This window comes from Populus trichocarpa, chromosome 7, assembly GCF_000002775.5.
Source record: "Populus trichocarpa isolate Nisqually-1 chromosome 7, P.trichocarpa_v4.1, whole genome shotgun sequence".
In the NCBI taxonomy this organism is placed as follows: domain Eukaryota; kingdom Viridiplantae; phylum Streptophyta; class Magnoliopsida; order Malpighiales; family Salicaceae; genus Populus; species Populus trichocarpa.
The window spans coordinates 8,588,384-8,607,373 of NC_037291.2; the positions used below are offsets into that span (position 1 = coordinate 8,588,384).

Here is an 18,990-nt window from a genome sequence, read left to right on the forward strand (position 1 = left end):
TTTTGAAGCATAAGATCACTACAGCACTTTACCTATTCTTTAATTATTTCAACTCTAGAAGTATTCTTGTTCTATAGAGGACACGGCTTTTGTTTTTCTCTTAGGCATGTTGAGAGGATCCTTTGTTCAAAGATTTGTCAAGCTTTTCTTGTGCAAGCAGCTTGGCAATGCCCCCTGATATCAGGTTGCTTTTCTTGTGCAAATCTGGCAGAAGATTTGACTGAAACAGCAATGTTCGTGCGACAGAAAAAGGACGTATATAAATAAGCATGAAAGACAATCCCTCGTGAAAAGATATTGAGATGTTGCGAAGAACAAATTAATTATTAATCAAGCAATAATCCCCTAATCCTGTTTTGCTTTTGCCAATGGCCTGTTTTAACATGGAGCTTTATTCTGGCATCATGGCAGGGATTGTATATGTTTAATTATCGCTCGATTGCGTTTATGACTGGGGAAAAAAAAATGGGTGCAGGTTCTCATTAAGATTGCCTGATAACACCCGCTGCTTCAACAATTCACAATTTAAGATGCAACTTCAAAGATCCTTCTTGATTGATTTATATTTATTGCAGGTTACCGTTGGAACTCGAAGAGCTTAACAGTGAGGGAGGGGCGGAGGGAGAGAGAGATGAGGTGAGGAGTGATGGATAATGCCACTGAAGAAAATTACCTCTTGTATGAAAGTAAATAAATCAAAATCTTGCGAAGGTAATGTCGACAAGCACTTATGGTCGGGCAGGTCATGCAAATAACTCCGATTATTTACACAGAATATGCCTAACAATTCTAGTTGCTGAAAATAAACAGGTAACTTTTTTTCCGACAAGTCATATGCCTTGGAGAATTTATGCCAAAGCAATCCTCATAGAAGATGGGAACGACTTGATCCGCGACCTACAAAGCATGGCTGTCGGTTGAGTTAGAATAGAACCTGTTCAAAGCTTTGTTAAGATGATAAATATTTGAAATCAGTGATATTAAATTACACAAAAATAGTCATTACTGATAAACTACAAAAACAAAAGGTCTATTTCAGCAAGGCAGCTTCAAACCAATGAAAGTTCATGTGCGAGTATGCAAACACCCAGATGAGAAGGAGAGATAGCCCTAAAAGGTTTCATCCAGGGATATTGGCAAAATCATTTCCTCTTTATAAACCAGAACAGAAACTTACCCCCACACACCACCCCACCTCTGACACACAGACTGAAGACTAGGAACATGCATACCTGATTTCTATCTAGAACCTTGCTAGCTACATGACAGCTTGAGGCCTAGTGTATGTTGCGATTAAGCAATCCTCGGAATGAAAAATAAAGATCTTTGTTATCTGTCCCGAATATCTCTTCTGCTTTCCTTAAAGTTTCCTGAAAGATAATATACAAAAGCATGTTACTCCTATCAACAAACGAAGTATGAAACATTCAATTGCATCAATATATTTTGTAAATTGAAGGATTCAATGCAACCTCTCGAGTTTGCTCTTGACCATTTAGTTTCTTGATGTTAGCCAGAAATGCACTGAACTGTTCATATGATAGGCGACTCCTAAATTACACATGTAACCAAATCAGTGATAGAAGAACACAAATAATAGAGCTATAAATTTGAATAGCTGATACAATCAAAATACTAGACTAACCTGGCCTGACGAAAGAACTCCTTTCCATCCACACGTGGAGCACGCCCTAAAGAAAATTCCATTATAAAATCGAATAATGTCAGATGAGAAAATGTTATATTAAATTGTGATAGGATTGTAAGATTCCATAGACATCAATCAACAAATAACACAACATAATGAGCACCAGAACAGATACCTGCTTGGTAAACTGTAAGAGGAGACTAGACTAACAAACAATAGCAGCAAACAAACAGATGTGTTGCAAATGGTCTGATATTGATATATGAAAATTTGAAATCATAAGAGATATAAACCTGGAATTGGATGTCCCCGGGGAGGAGAATTTGCCGCTGATGATTGCTGGCTTGATGGGTACCATGAAGAAAGGGAAGCTCGTCCATCATATTGAGGCTTTGTAGGAGATGTTGCACCTGAGGTTTTCTGAGGAGATCCAGCAGCAGAATAACCTTTAGGAGATGCACTAGTAGAAATAATTTTTGGGGTTCCAGATGGAGTAAGTCGTGGTGTAATATATGGAGTGATAGAATATCTTTGCCCAGCATGCCTTGGAGCTGTTAGACCAAACAATCAGCTTATAATTCATGAATAACATGTACAGTTAGCCCTCTTAGCAGTAATATTATCATTCAGTAATAACCTCATGTAATCACAAGAAATCACCAGATTTCATAAAAGCTAGCCTGTTTAACATCAATCAACCAATAATCAAAAAATAAAATAATTACTATATATAATACACATAAAAAAGGTCTGCTATAGGATATAAATATACTCCAAGATGCATATTGTGGTAACCATTTAGCGATTGAAGAAATCACAAAATCTCTCACAATAGAATGGGGAAAATTATACAACAGGCAGCAAGAGGCTTGTTTCAGTAAAATTAACATTTTTAGATAAAAGGGTAGAGCTGAATACAAAGAGCAACTTTCTTGATACTCAGTTTCTGAGAATTAAGATAAAAATCCAATTACCACTGGTTTCACTATATTTTTAAGGCAGTCGTATTTGAACAAGACCTTTCCCTCTGAATGATGGCACATTAACGCATTACATCATTAATATAAAAAATTATAGTGTACATTTTCAATTGGAATGATTTGTGCAGATTCTCATTTGCAACTCTTACTATGCTAGATGATGTTGTAGTAAAATGCTACTTTACTACTTAAATAAATGCAGTCTATTGTTTATGTTTGAAAAGTAGCTAAAAATGAATGCACAAAAGGTAACAGAACCCTACTTAAACCACTCAAAATAGATACTCTTTAATACAGGATATCATAACAGATGAAGGGATCTATTCTAGAAAAAACATAACCATATATATTAAAAAAATAATAATAATAAAAGAAGAGCAGTCCAATACCCTCATCAGTGTTTCCCATATCTGTAGATCCATTGAAATTATGGTGGGCCACATAGACATTCATCCCCTCATCTACAAAGCAAGAAAGTGTGGAGATAAGAAAATTGGTAATTTCCAGGGAGAAAACAGTTAGTATGCATCATGGTTTTATTTCAAAGAGTTTACTCAGTAGAAACAAACTTTATCAAGCCAGGTTATTAGTACCTTTTTCAGAATAGGCTCTAGGAACTGATTGATCACAGGTGCCAATATCCACAGTTTCAGCTTGCTGCTAAATAATACAACTAATCAGTGTCTCTTGAACTTCCAACAACAAACTCTACATATAAAAAATCATTATTAACTTGAATTATAAATCAAATGACCTATAATAGCTAAATGTGCCATCTTACCGATGAATTATCATCACTCAGTGACTGCATCAGTTGCCTCTTAAACGTCTCCAACTGCCAATACTCAAAACGTTTTAATAGTTCCTTTCGGCAAATGTCAAACATCATAAGCAACACCCTAGACTAAATATACAAAATGACATTCTCTTATAAAGATGAAACAATGAAGGCTAATCAGCAAACAGCTATTTTTGTTGCTGTGTTTAGGTGTAAGATGTTAACAGAATCCTAAACAGAGACGACCCATGTAAGCAAAACAGGAAGAAAAAAATACAAGCATTTTGAATAACTAGAAGTCTAGAATCTCACCTTTGCCAAATCACGTCCAAGTTTCTTTGCAGTCATTGCCAATGAATCCTTTTCCTTCGAAAGTTTCACCTTCATTTAATATCAAAACAATGATCAGATTCAATTCTGTTAACAAATACTAATAATCACCAAATAAGATTAGAAAAAATATATATTGTCTATCCCCTTCCCAATAAAACAAAAAACCCACCATTTATTTTCTAAAACCCATATCAAAAATCAATCAAATTAAACAAAATACCCCATTTTTTTTCAAACTCCCATTTGAAATATATGTAATAGCGATTCTGTTCCTTTCTTTTCCCCCAACAAATTCAAAACCAAAAAAAGGAAAAAGAAAAAAGAAATCAATCTTTTATCTTCCTTCCCCAACAAAATACAAAAACCCACCATCAAATTCATTTAAAATATATATATATATATATATATATATATATATATATATATATATAAACTAAACAGCCAAAACCCAACAACAAAAAAGGTCACAAACTTTCTCTCACTTAAGCCTTTATGAAGACCACCTACTCACATTTTCATCAAGTGCGAGACTCAATTTAGACTCAGATTCCTGGCAGACACGTTGCAAGTGACCCAATTTCTCTCGAAGCTCAAAAATAATCCGATCCTTATCGAACATCCTCTGCTTCATCCGACCCCTTTCAGATTCCAAATAGGAGACGCGGGATGCAATTGCCATGGAAGTAATCTTCCGTGCTAGATCCAATTGATCATATGGGTCCATTGGTATCACCGCTAAGATCTCATCTGGTAAGCTAAAATCAGTCCCTCCTGTTGTAAGCTGTGACATAGTTACTGATTATTAGAACAGAGATGAAGTTATGTTTTTTTTTTTTTGGTTTTGGGTTTGGTTAAGGATGGTGTTGTGTTTTTTGTTGCAGGAGGGAGGAGAGGTAAAAGGCAATAATAATAATGATAGTAATAATAATAAAAACAAGTGGAGTTTTAATTTAAAAAAGACGGAAAGATGTGTGTTTGGGTTTGGTGGTGGTGGTGGTGGTGGTGAGTGGTGGTGGTGGTGGTGGTGGAAGGTGGTGTTGGTGTTGGTGTTGGTGTAATAAATTTGAATTATTGGAGGGTTAGTTGTCTTCCTCTAGGTTTGAAACTTGGACAGGGAAGGAGGGAGGGTTTTCTAATCTAATTATCTAAGCCCAAGTTTCAACTAATGTATGGCAAGTGCTCGGCTCCAGCGCAATATTTAATTAAATTACTAAATTATATTTTTATGATTTATGATACATTTCTATTTTTATAACCCGGGGATTGCCGTTTGAATTGGCTCACAATATACCTACTAGAAAAAAAATAAAAATTTTACTTTATCTAAAAGAAAAGTAAAATTGGGCTTAGATAAGAAACCATTGAGCATACATATTAACAAAAAAAACTAAACCTGCTCATTTCATTGTACAAGCCCACAATAAAACGCTGTTTTTATTTTTTTTGGTTTTCTATTGCCTTTATGGGTTTTTTTTTTGCTTTTTTCTTTGTGTATTTTTCTTTTAATGAATTTTTTTTGTTTAATTTAGTTTGTTAATGTTAATTTTTTTATTTAGTTATCAAATTTTCATAACACGGATCCCGGGTTTGACGGGTTAACCTGATTTGACGAGTTAACCCGAATTTTTTTTTCTTTTCTTTTTAATTAATTGTAATATATAATAAAACGGATCAGTGTTTTACTGTGGACTGCACAGTGCAGTCCACAGTAAAACACTGATCCGTTTTTGGTTTTTTTTTTTTAAGTTGTCTTATTTTTTTAGCTGTTTTTTATGTCTTTCGAGATTTTTTTTTTGCTTCTTTCTTTATTTTTTTTCTTCTAACAAAAGTTTTTTGTTTAATTTGGTTTATTAATGTTAAATGTTTTTTATTTAGTTATCAGACTTTCATGACACGTTTTCCGGATTTAACGGGTTAACCTTATTTGACAAGTTAACCCAGAAATATATTTTTTTTGCTTTTTTTCTTTTTAATTAATTTTTTTCATTTAGTTTAGTTTGTTAATGTTAAATTTTTTTCTATTTAGTTATCAGACTTTCATGACACATATCTCGAGTTTCACGGGTTAACCTGGTTTCACGGGTGAACCCAGTTAATTATGGGTTGACCCGTCAATTTTTTTTTTGTTTTTTATTTTCATAATTTTTTTTGATTAATTTAGTTTGTTAATGTTAAATTTTTTTTATTTAGTTATCAGACTTTCATGACATAGATCCTAGGTTTAACGGGTTAATATGGTTTGACGAGTTAACCCGGATTTTTTTTAATTTTTTTTGATTAATTTTTTTCGTTTAGTTTAGTTTGTTAATGTTCACTTTTTTTTATTTAGTTACCAGACATTCATGACACGGATCCCGGGTTTAACGGGTTAACCTGGTTTGACGAGTTAACCTGAAATTTTTTTTTTTGCTTTTTTTTTCTTTTTAATTATTTTTTTTCGTTTAGTTTAGTTTGTTAATGTTAAATTTCTTTCTATTTAGTTTTTTTTATTCTTAGAGGTTTTTTTCTTTTATTTTTTCTTTTTAATTAATTTTATTTAATTAATTTAGTTTATTAATATTAAATTTTTTTCTAAGTAGTTCTCGGCTGATGCCTTTAGTTTTTCTTTTTGTTTTTTTGTTGTTTTTATGCATTTGACTGTGGACTGCACAGTGCAGTCCACAATGAAAAGGCTCATCCTTTTGTTTTTTTTCTTTTTAATTAATTTTTTTTGTTTAATTTAAATTGTTAATGTTAATTTTTTTCTATTTAGTTATCAAACTTTCATGACAAGGATTCCAGGTTTGACAGGTTAACCTGGTTTGACGAGTTAGCCCAGTTAATTCTGGGTTAACCCATTAGTTTGTTTTTTTTCCTTTTTAATTATCAAACTTTCACGATATGAATTCAAGGTACGACGGGTTAACCTGGTTTGAAGGGTTAACCCAGTTAATTCATATTTTTTTTCTTTTTCTTCATTAGTTTTTATTTTCCTGTTGGTTTTTTTTCTTTGTTTTTTTCTTTTTAACTAATCTATTTAATTATCACACATTTATGACACGACCTTGCAGCTAGACCCACGTCCAATGCTATTGGGTCTGGTATTGCAGTCAAACCCACTTAAATTTAGGCCATGCAAGTTTAATGTTATTATTAATATTATAAATATTACTCTTGGATTAGGCGTTATAACCTAGTATCATCTATTTATCTTCTTTTGTTAAAGTATATCAAAACAAAAAATTTGAGAATTAAATGTGATATCTTAAAATAAGTGGAATAGTTTAAAGCTTTCTAAGTGGCATTGAGTATTTTTTTTTTTTTAATGATTGTATAAAATGTATAATGTTAATCATCAATCATTGTTGGGTCTATTTGGGATTGTGATAGCGGTTGCGGTTTAAAGTGTTTTTCGCTTAAAAATACATCAAAACAATTTTTTTTTCATTTTAAAAAAATCATTTTTGAGATCAACACATCAAAACGATCTAAAAACGTAAATTTGACGATTTCAATTTTTTGATTTATTGAGTTTTACTTTTCTAGTTTTACACTTGTTATTTAAAGTTGTCCTTAATATTACTTTTTTTGCCTAAGAAAAATCACACCTTGCATTTTTATCTTTTAATTTTGACTCATCAACCTTTTTCGTCATTGTTATCTAGCATCTAGTCCTCTTTGATAATTGTGAGTCCTTACTTATGACATTGTGATTGATTAATCATTTACACTTAAGGGTCTAGCAATACACGTTTAAAATTTTGTTAGTGTATTTTGTTTTTGGTTAATCTCCATATTAAAAAAAAAAATTAGTTTTATTTTTGTATTGTGATTTTACTTGTAGAAATCGTATGTGATCTCAATTCTATTTCTATGTTAGAGTTGCATGTATGTGTGAATAGTCATCTAGTATCCAAATTTAAGTTTACAACTACCATGGATTCGACCTTGAGTGATATCTTTAGAATCAATCATAAACAAAACATCGTAGAGTTTGAGATGATGAGATTAGGTGTCGTTAGATATGCCTTGACACAACCTGAGGAAACTAAAGATTGGAGAAGGACTGTTATCTTTCACACCTATATCAAGTGTAAGGATAAGGGTTGCAAGATTATCATTGATAATGAAAGTTGTATCAATGCAGTATCTTCAAATATTATAGCTCACTTAGACCTAAACAAATTCCCCCCATCCTAAGCTATATAATACATCGTAAGTTAATAATAACTCCTTAGTAGTTAATGAGAGATGTTTGTTCCTTATCAAATTCCTAAAATATTACGATGAGATTTGGTGTGGTATGACTACAATTAATGTAGGACATGTCATTTTAGGTAGGCCATGAATATATGATTTAGACATCACCATTTCTAGTCGATTAAATTTATGTTCTTTTTCTTTTAAAGGTAGAAATATCAAACTCATTGGATTAACACCAAAACCTAGCAATAAAAACAAGAAATGAGATATTGAAGGAACAAGAACTTAATACAATGAGTCTAAATGAGTTTGAGAATGAGGTTAAGGAACACCTTTTTTGTATCCGGTTTAGTTGTAAAAGAAATTTCAAGAAACTCTTTAGTGGAACTACCTAAGAAGGTAAATATGGCTAGCTTAATAGGTCCAAAAAGTTTGAAAATGAAGTTCATAAAGAGTTAGTTTTATCTATTTTAGTTGTAAAAGTTTCTAGAGACTCTCTAGTAGAGTTACCTAAAGAAGTAAGTACAATATTAGGAGAGTTTTAAGAAGTATTTATTATGAGTTTCCTAATTCCTTAATCACTATGTTTGACACCCAACTTGTCATAGATTTTGAGCAGCCTCCCAAGCTTCCTGATTCTTCACACCCTATGCTTGATATCCATCATATCATAGATTTTGAACAACCTTCTAAGCTCCCTAATGCTTTTTTAAAATGATAAAATTCCCTCGAGAGTTTAGAGGAATAATTGATATGATTTATGTAAGGATTAAACAAGAAAAATTGGATTTTTGAGTAAAATCACTTACTGACCAGTTTTATGGTATCAAACATAAATCTTGATATGACTGTTAGATCGCGCTGTAATTTTATGAGTAGACTCCTGACATGTTGTTCTACCTTGGACTACAATTTCAGAGCAATTGGAGTTTGAGAAGGCTATATAAATTGGTAATAGTCGAACAAAATTAAAAAAAAATACCATACAAATTTTCTAATGGCAATTTCATAAATAAGTGGAAAACTAGGAAAAATTCAGTTCTTCCTCTATTTATAACTAATAGGACTACTGGAAAAAAAAATAAAAAAATGAGAGGACGAGAAAGCTTAAATGAGGAGAGAATTCAAGGAAAAAACATGGAAGTGAGGAGTGAATGAGTGATTCTAACTAAAATTTCTCAAAGAAACAAAGGAAATAAAAGAAAGCAAGAAAGTTAGTTATTTAAAGTGAGGTTTTAGTGATATCTAGGTAAGTTGTTTTTATACAAGAATTTCATGTTTAATTATGTTTTTGGAGTAAAGTATAGAAATTACTAGATTGTGAGGAAACTAGGGTTTATGAAATTATTGAAATTGTGTAAAGTAGATGTTTTTCTTGTGATAAATTATGATGATGATGATGATGAGTTTAGATGGTGTTATTGAAGAAAAGTAAAATTATGGGAGATGAAAAAATTTTAGGGAGTGGGCAACCAAAAATAGGTAAAAAAGAGGAGAATTATAGAACTAAAGTGAATGTTTAATTTTTCTATGTATTTAGTATAAGATGGTGTGTTGATAATGATTAGAATTGAATTAAATTAATTATCAAATTTCAATTGATTTTCTTGCTAGTATATTGTGAATTTGAATACATGTATAAATGTTGAACGATTGTATTAATGGGTTAACATTTAAAAATTGAGTTGGATAAACATGTTTTATGATAAATTTATGAACAATCGAAGATTGAATTGTGGAGACCTTGATGAGAAAAATGATTTATGGTTATGCAATTAGTTTAATTGATTAGGAGTTTATATATATATATATATATATATATATATATATATATATATATATGAATGTGTTTAGCAATAATGTGTGGGAAAATTAAGGAACTTATCGGTAAGAAATGTGAATTACATGTTAAGAGCATATTTTAGAATATGTAAAATGGAATTGTTGAATTAATTGGCATGACAAATAGTTAACTTATTAAGTGTAATTATATGTTAATGGTAAGAATTAACATGATTAAGTGGGAATCGAGAAAGATGGAATGAATTCTGAATTTTGGCTAAAGTTGATAAAAGTTCGGATAAAAAAGTTACTTTGATTGATGGTTATTCTAAAATGGAATAAGGTATGGAAGAAGGCTTTTTTTGGCAGCCTAAATAGAAAGAAAAAAGGGTTGTTATGACAGCCCAAATTTTGACAAAAATAGGGGCTGTTTCGGCATCCCATAGATATTAGAACTTGAAAATAATAAAATTTAGAGTTGGTTTCTTTAGGAAAGTTGTAGATATAGATGTTATCTTTTAAATGATATTGTGCTTGATTAATTTGGAGTGATATAGCTCCAGATATGAGCTAAAAACTAAGAAAATGTTCAAACCAAACCAACTCCTAAACATATTTCTGATGTTACTGTAATTGTCGATCTTGAACTTGAAATGATGCAATTTGGAGTTGGTTTCTTTAAGAAAGTTGTATATGTGGATGTTATTTTTCAAATCAAATTGTTCTTGATTAATTTTGAATTATATGATTTTATATATAAGCTAAACATCGAGTAAAGGTCCAAACAAAACTAAATCCTACTAGAAAATTTTGTTTTCTGACTTCTAGTTAGGTTTGGGACTTGCTATTGATAAATTTTGAAACATTCTTCTCCATGAAAGTTGTAAATAAGTGTGTTAAATTTCAATCAAAACAAGTTTACTTTATTTGGAGTTATATAAATTTAGATATGGATGAAATACTAAAGAGGGGTCAGGCTGTATGTCACATGATAAGTTTTGCTCATTAATTTTTAGCTAGATTTGAGACTAGATAGTGATAGACATTTGGACATGTTCCTTCATGAAAGTTGTGCTTGAAGATGTTAATTTCATTAGAAACTGACATTGCTTGATTTGGAGCTACGAAACTCCAGTTAAGGACTGAAGGCCACAAACAGGCCATGTTATAACTTGATAAACAAATTGTATGTGTGTGTGAAATGAGTAATGTTTAGTATGCCAATACCTGAATTTGATTTCTCTTCCCTCTTAAAACTAAATATACATGTCTTAGCTTTCAAAATGATTAAACCATACCTGGATCTAAGTTCTAAAGGTTGAGTTATGAAAGAAATACTAAACAATGTTCAACATATGTGAGTTACATTGATTTGAGTAAGTAATAATTATTTTGCTTGAGAAGTTATTCTTGATATAGAAATTTGAATAAATGATTGTGAGGATGAAAATGAAAAATACATGAATGAATGAATATACTTAAGTTTGTGCATGTGTAATTTTGAAAAAAAAAATGAATACTTTGAATGTAATTTTGGTATGAATGAGAGTTATTGATTGTGAAATTAAATCTTGTTATGGTATAAGAGAGGTTGCAAGGATAAGACAATAGTAGGAAGCAACAGTACGTACATAAACCTAAGGTAGGTGCCTTGCACCTTGATCCTTTTATTTTGTAAAATCTGTAAGAGTTGATTTATTGTCATTTCTTTAAATGTGTTTGTGTATATATAGGATTGTATATAACAAGGAAATAAATGTGATCGACTAGCTACCCTGAATGAAGCTTGTCATAACCCATTTTTGGCTTATTCCTCAAATTCACTTTTTCTCTTCCAAAAATTAAAAAAATATATTCGGATTAAAAAAATCCAAAAAACTAATAACAGTAAGAAAAGGATGTCGAAGCGCCGAGAAAATGGCTAGAAATTGGTTGAGGAGGTTCAAAAATACAAAAATTGAAATTTGACAGTATATCGTTGACTGATGAGAGTTTTGTTGACAAAGAAAAATTCAATTTGAGAAAGAAATGTTCAAAATCAAATGTTTATGGACTCAATTAAATTTTATTGAAGGTTTAATTAAGTTTATGGAGGGTTTGATTACAAGAAAATTTGTTTTTTAAGTCAATTTGAGCTTTAATTGGAAGAAATTAAAGTTATAGGGTCAAATTAGAATTTTTGAGAGTTGATTTGGTCAAATCAGGGGCTTAATTGCATAAATATTAAAGTTCGATGGTCAATTAGGAACTTAATTGAATAAATTCAAAACCAAGGACCAAAGGAAAAATGGTGCTGAAATCTGGGGTTTGAATTAAAGTTTGTCAGGAGTGAAATTGAACAAAATTGAAAGTTTGAGGCCAATCAGGGGTGAAAATTAGAGATAAATTACAAATTAAAGGACTAAAGCGTAATTGGCAGAAAAAATACTGTTCATTTTCTTCTTTAGAGTGCCTACCCGACGGGCCTCATTCCCAAGGCATTTGACGCCTCGTTTCTTCACCAAATTAGATGAAACTTGCACGTAAACGATCCCCTGACACTTGACTACACGATAGTGTAAGCTGTTCGAGTTCATCGAGGCTATAGAGGCGGTGGTATCGCCCCAAAGTGGTCAACCCGACCATCCATTTTCCTGCACAAAACTGATAGTTCATCATTGTTACTTTGAACCAATGGTCGGGATGCTTTCGGGTCGATCCAAGGGCTGATATTTGGCACTAGAAGAGACAAAGTGTCCCTCTTCCATCGCCTATAAATAGATTTTATTTTCATGGTCCAGAGGAGGAGATTTTCGGGTCCAAAATCAACAAAAAACTAGCCTCCCCCCTTCCTTTCTGCTGCCAGCCGAACCTCTCTCCTCTCTCTCTCTTTCTCCATCGCGGCCTCCAGCCGCAAAAACCTTCGCCATCGGTTTGACTACCTCCATTGCAGCCAGAAGAACTTCCCAGAAGCACCGCCAACGACAGTAGCACCACCGTAAAAAACAGAAGAAGAAACAGAGAAGCGGGGGAACATAAATCGAAAGAAAAAGCAATGTAGAAATAGGGAAAAAGAGGAGTAACCGCCACCTACCGCCACAACACCGCCACCGTGAACGACAACACCTTACTACATGTCCGCTTCTCTTCCTCCTCCTTTTCTTCTTCGCCAGCCTCATCCTCCACTGTTCATGTAGCATGTGAACACTGGAGAGTTCTCCATTGTTCACTGGGTCAGGCAGCGCTGGCCCAAACCAAAATTGTTGGGCAGGGTTCGGCCCACTCCAAGAATTTCCAAAAAAAAATTCTTTTAAAAAATTTTATGATTTTCCTGTATATTTTTTTTATCAATTTCGCGTAATATTGGTTTGTATTTTTATACTGTAAAGATACAAGTCTGATATTAAAATACCCAGTTTTCATTGAAACATTGCAAAAAATTATAAAACAAAAAAAAATATCTTGTTTTCATGCATATGGCCCAGTCTCTCAAAGATAAAAAAAAAATCATATCGTATTTGCATACAGAAAACAAAAAAAATTTAAAATATGTTTTAGCATGCATTTTGGCTTTAATAACCAGTTTATTAAAGTAATGAGAACTAGGCCAATATTTCAAAAAATACCCAAAAAATATTTTGTTTTCTTTTAGTATCTAGGATTATGAATTTACACGTAAAACATATTTTTGATATTAAAAGGATAGTTTTTTTTTATATATATAGACATTAGAACGAATAGGCTTTTACCCGATAAGATAAGGATCTTCTTACGGAGAAGGACTTTTCTTGAACCTTAGATTAACCAATAATTAGAAAATACGACAAGACCTTTGTTTTTTATCAGACAATTAAACAATGCAGCTTACCTTAGGTAAGGCGTATTTGGGGTGCTCATACCTTCCCTTTATGTAGCCAATCCCCATACCCGATCTCTGAGACTAGTTACCAAAATACTAGGTGGTGACTCCCTTTCCCGCTTTCCACTAATAAAAGACAAGAATTCCTTGTCTGCCCTATTTTCCCGATTACCTCAAACCTACATGATGAAGTGGAATATCGTCGCGACGCCGCACACGTGCGACAAAGCTAAAGGTTGGATTAATGATAATATAACTGAGATGAAATGTAATAGTTGTTATCTCAAAGTGAAATTTGTGTGTTATGAATAAAGTGTCAGATTTTAGATTAATAAAGTGATTTTTATTGTATATGTAGTTGTTGTGTAAATGTAAGAATAGATATATGGAGAAAGTAGTGCCTGATGATAGGTTGTTGGAACTAGTGATCTAGTAATGGGGCTAGTGCCCGGGAATATGCTGTTGGATCTAGTGACCCGGTAATGGGGCTAGTGCTCGGAAATAGACCAAGGGCATCAATTGATTGATGTATAGGAAAATTGATATGGTAAAATGGTCCTATTGTGCCATATGATTGATTGAAAAGTTGATTTATGATCATGATATATTATTGAAAAATAAAATGATGTTTTGTAAAATTAATTACAAGGTTTTGGTTATGATATGTAATAATTTCAAGACCAAGATTGTGAATTGGTTAGTGGCCTTGTACGAAACTATTAATGCTTGAATTATTGACTCATCAGATTATTAATGAGACGTTGTATAAGATTCAACAGTTAATACAAAACTATGGTGGTGTAATTATGTTAATGGTAATAAATGTTATATCAATGAAATTGAATTAATAAAAACATAATCCCCGTGAAGGATGGAGACAAAGTTTGTATTAACTAGGAAGAATACATGAAATAGTTGATAAACTAATAAATCTAAGAGAAAATGGAAGATGGCCTTTATGAAAAAAAGAATAATGGTATAATGTAAAAGTTCGATTAGAAATTATAATAATAAAAGTTCATTGACTATTGGGATATGGTATAATCAAGGGTATTTATGATGTATGTGTATTGCATTTCAAATTATTGTGATAAAATATAATTGATACAATATGATAACCATTTATTGTATAATTGTAGAATGCCATATTAGTTGTTTTGTGTAATGTAATTATGTCAGAATAGGGGTTGTATGATTTTTGACATGTTATGAATTTGGTGGCAATTATAACTGTGGAATGAAATTTTGTTAGCAATGGCGATGACTACGTATGACCAGTGGTTTTCAATTGTCCTGTTCAATATAAACAATAGAAAAGTACAGCTAGAATATTGGTTGTGTAATAAAAAATTTGCTATGATAATTTTAATTTCATGGTAAATGAACTACCAAAGTTAGAAATTAAATATGTACTAGCTATATGGAATTTAGTAACAAGTAAACTTATTGTAACTTAAATGGTTATGTAATTATATAAGGTAATCATAGAACAACGATATTAAAGTGTTTGACCTGAATTACTATGAAATTGTTAGGATGATATCATGAAGGCAAGTATTTTAAACGATAAAAATAGAGAGATGGAATTTAGAAGAACAACTCTTTTTGTTAGTATTCTTATAGATAATGTCATTTTTAAGCAGATGACACAATTACCTCGTAAGATTAAATGGTTTATTTTATGATGAATGAAAGACCTCGAATGAGAGATATAAAGGATGAAACATTAAAAAGGTGAGATTAAAAGATCTTATGCATGAATGTACTTTTGAGCATAATGAAATAAAATATGAAACTGGTTAACGATTTGTTTCATTAATATGATTCAAATATTTGTTGAGTTGAAAATTGAAAGCTAACATAAATAACAAATTTTGTAGGATACATTACCATTACGATGAAGCTAAGGCACGAGAAATTCCTAGTATAGAACAAATTCTTACAGGTTATTCGCGAGATGTATTAAGTTCATTAGACAGATCAACCAATAAATATACTATGGTCCAGTTAGGTAAAAACTTCGTAGAGATATCCTTTTTATATATAAAAATTACATGTTTATTTTTCAAAAGTGTTATAAAAATTTCGGGCTGTTACATGATTTGTCCTCTATGCTTGAAATCCAACATGTCATAAGTCTTGAGCAGTCTATTAAGAATCCTCACCTTTTATTCATGATAAAGAGAATAAAAAAGGCTTTGGTTCACTAGGTTATGTCCAATTTATATTCATCCAGGATTCAAAAAGTGTGTGTTCCATTCTACACTCCCAGTCATATAAGGTTCATGGTCACAAACCTAGGATGCAAGTAGATCTTCCTCTTTTATCTTCTCATTCTAAAATGCTTGATTCAACTGAGTCTTTTGCATGCAAAGTTCATAATCTGCATGTCGAGATTATAAAACATATTCAAGCAAGTAATGAACAATACAAATTTCAAGTTGATTTACATAAGTATTAAGATGCACTTAATGTTGAAGATTATTTCTTGTACATATAAGACCTGAGCAGTGTCCTTTAAAAATCAATCATAACTTGCAAATGAGTAGTGTTAAATCATTCAAAGTGTTGTGAATGATTGAATCAAATAGTTATGTCATTAAATTGCCACTAAAGTTTGATATTAGCTCTATATTTGACATGAATGACCTCGTTATATATAAAACATAATAGTTTATCATTGATGCTCCTTTTAATACCCCTACCACATTATCTTTATCATTGGCACAAAATGAACATATTAATGCTACTTTGGATGCACAAGTTGTTTTTACCAAGGATGGTGAACTTCAGCGAATCTATTATATAAGCTAGACAACTAGATTCAGACTATACTTGTATTATCAGAGAAACATCATAGTAGCTTGATCATGATTTTTGGGAGAGCATTATTGGAGCCACCTTGAACTATACTTGACGAGGTTGATTTTCTCCAATCTCGGGAGAATTAATTGGGACATCAGACCTAAAATATTGTTTACGCACTCATACAATCATAGAAGATAGAGGGTAGCTGAAACCATTAAGAGATTAGGCTTCAAGTTATGTTTTGGTTTAATTTATTTGAACTTTTAGTCGAGGTTTATTAATTAGATTTTATTTGTTGGGTTTGATTTAATTATTGTTAGGTATTTTATTTAGTAGGCTATAAATTTAATTACTTATTTTAATTAGAGTTTTAGTATTTATATTCTAATTTTTTAAATAGTAATTGAATAAAAATCTGCAAAGTGCATACTTTTCAAGTCTTATTATTCTCTTCTCTTTCTTTGGCTTTTTCTCTCTAGCTTCTTTTTTCCTTTCTTATTAGGCTTCAAATATTCCTTTTGTTCCGCATCAAATTATCTATATCCGCGTATTTGAGATGACCTGTTGCTGTATGATGGAATGCATCACTTATCATTAACATCAACTTTTGTCACTTCTTTGTCCCAATCTGTGTACTGGTTGCGTGTGTTAAGGCTTCTTCGTTTTTTATTGATGCATAGTGATCAAATTTTATGTGATATTTGTATTTGTTTTTTGTTTTTAGCATAGTGATCAATTTTTATGTGTTCTTTGTATATTGTTTTTGACATATGTTTGAATATGCTCCTCTTATTTTTACTTGATGATTATAATGTTTTTTGTCAAGCCAGGGTTGGAGACCAAAGAGGCATGTGAACAAGCATATTTTAAGGTATTGGAAGGACTGGCAAAGTATTTTTCTGTCAAAAAACTTGATTTGTATTCTTCTTTCTGCATTTCTGATTGCCTTGAAATGCCTTTGTTTAAATAAGTCCATGGTTCCTAGGGCATTATAACAGTTAATTTTAGGAATGTCATCAACTAGATGTATCGTGAGGTATTTTTGTGTTCCTACTGAAATTTTATATTTAATTGCTTCATGGCAGATGGATAATGCTTTGATTGATGATAGAAGGATTCATGTGGGTTTTAGCCAGAGTGTTGCAAAACTGTTGTCTCAGGACAGGCGCAAAGACAACCAACCAGGTAAAGGTAAAGATTGCAATTTGATTAATATTTCATGTAAATACACGTATGTCGAGGGAAAAAAGGAACTTAATAATGAATTAAACCTGAGTGCTAAAGAACTGATTGGGCATAAATCGAGCAGTCCCTTTTCAGACAAGGAAGATGGGATTATTGTAAATGCAATGCCTAACGAGCTTGAAACAACCAAATGCTCTCTCTAGGAATTCTGCCAAATATAAACTGTTGTGTTTGTATTCTATCTTATTGACAGCAGGGAGAGGTTGCTTCAAATGTGGTTCTCCTGATCATATGGCCAGGGATTGCACTGGGGATCCTGCCAATAAGCATCATCCTTTAAAAAACATACTAAAGGACGATGATATGCAGCATGGTGGAGATAATAATTCAAGGTTAGTAATAATATGGCTTTTTCCCCCTTTCCTCCCTCTGTTTGTCTAACAGAGAAACAAGCTTTTGTAGATATGAAATGGTATTTGACGGAGACACTCCAGAAAGTCCTAGGCCAGAAAAGAGAGGAACAGGCATAGTGACAGAGATAGGGGACATGGAGAGGACAGACGATGTCCTGAAAGTAAAGGAAGTCAATATTCTGAGGAGCGACTTGATAGAGAAAAGCATATGGATAGAAGAAAAGAATGAAGAAATGGAAGAAGAGACTATGGAGATTACAGAAAGAAAAATTCAGATAGTCAAAGAGGGTGGTAATGACCATAAAGATGATCAAGATTACAGAAAGAGAAGTTCAGATAGTCATAGAGATCATGATAGCCATAAAAAGAGGGATGAGCGAGACCATAGACATAGAAGTGCAGAAAGTGACAATGATCGTGAGTGTCATCGAGACAGGAGTAATCGAGATGACAAAAGTAGTCGAGCTCTAAGATGATGCACGGTACTATTTTGACTTCGGTTTTGTAGTTCTTGATTCTAAATATTGTAGAACTTAGTTACATTGTACAATCCTCAACAGTAATTTAACTTGCTTATATCGATTACATTGAGCCTCCTTTTCTGCCTGAAACTCAAGCCTCAATGGATGTTGTGCATTTAGTATGGGCACCTCTGCGCGCCCCCCCCCCCCCCCCCCCCCCTCCTCTCTTTTTTTTAATCACGTACAAAACACATTTAGTTCATCCCCATTCTACAGAACAACCACACATTCACTTCAATTGCACAAAACATATCTACAATGTCATCCCCCATTCTACAGGGCAACCACACACTCCCTTCAATGGCACAACCTTTTCACTGACACTGGATCATGTAGTAACTGCCAAAATATATCCACCGAATCCTCGTGGGCTTATTGTATTGTAGCAACTAGCAAGTGCTAGCCCTCACCAAGCGCGTGAGGCTTTGAAGATTTTATTTCAATCCAGGAAAAAAATGTGGATTCTTTTTCAAAAACAAGTTCCAATGTTATCAAATTTAAAGAAAAAGGAGGAAAAGCAGC

At 32.2% G+C, this 18,990-nt stretch overlaps 2 protein-coding genes across 9 annotated transcripts; one reads left to right on the plus strand and one right to left on the minus strand.

The window, feature by feature from the left end:
- Positions 1–660: 660 nt before the first annotated feature.
- LOC7462567 (uncharacterized protein At4g15545) lies at positions 661–4,788 on the minus strand. Of its 5 annotated transcripts, none has more exons than XM_002310062.3 (10): positions 4,251–4,788; positions 3,719–3,787; positions 3,410–3,463; positions 3,222–3,285; positions 3,018–3,089; positions 1,942–2,199; positions 1,646–1,691; positions 1,473–1,551; positions 1,233–1,370; positions 661–897 (listed from the first exon to the last, which is right to left on the minus strand). In XM_002310062.3, exons 1-9 carry the CDS (start codon positions 4,527–4,529, stop codon positions 1,278–1,280), a joined length of 1,014 nt encoding a protein of 337 aa, XP_002310098.1. In that variant the 5' UTR covers positions 4,530–4,788; the 3' UTR covers positions 661–897; positions 1,233–1,277. The 5 variants fall into 5 exon arrangements, with proteins under 5 accessions (XP_002310098.1, XP_024460767.1, XP_024460764.1 ...); XM_024604999.2 differs by having other exon boundaries at positions 661–910; XM_024604996.2 differs by having other exon boundaries at positions 3,222–3,288.
- A 12,040-nt stretch (positions 4,789–16,828) lies between these two features.
- Positions 16,829–18,558, plus strand: LOC7456335 (peptidyl-prolyl cis-trans isomerase CYP59). 4 transcript variants are annotated; one of them, XM_024604840.2, is made up of 4 exons: positions 16,829–17,220; positions 17,435–17,540; positions 17,788–17,926; positions 17,997–18,558. In XM_024604840.2, the coding sequence occupies exons 1-4, from the start codon at positions 17,152–17,154 to the stop codon at positions 18,421–18,423; spliced, it is 741 nt and encodes a 246-aa protein (XP_024460608.1). In that variant the 5' UTR covers positions 16,829–17,151; the 3' UTR covers positions 18,424–18,558. The 4 variants fall into 4 exon arrangements, with proteins under 4 accessions (XP_024460608.1, XP_024460609.1, XP_024460610.1 ...); XM_024604841.2 differs by having other exon boundaries at positions 17,791–17,926; XM_024604842.2 differs by having other exon boundaries at positions 17,435–17,534.
- Positions 18,559–18,990: the final 432 nt, after the last annotated feature.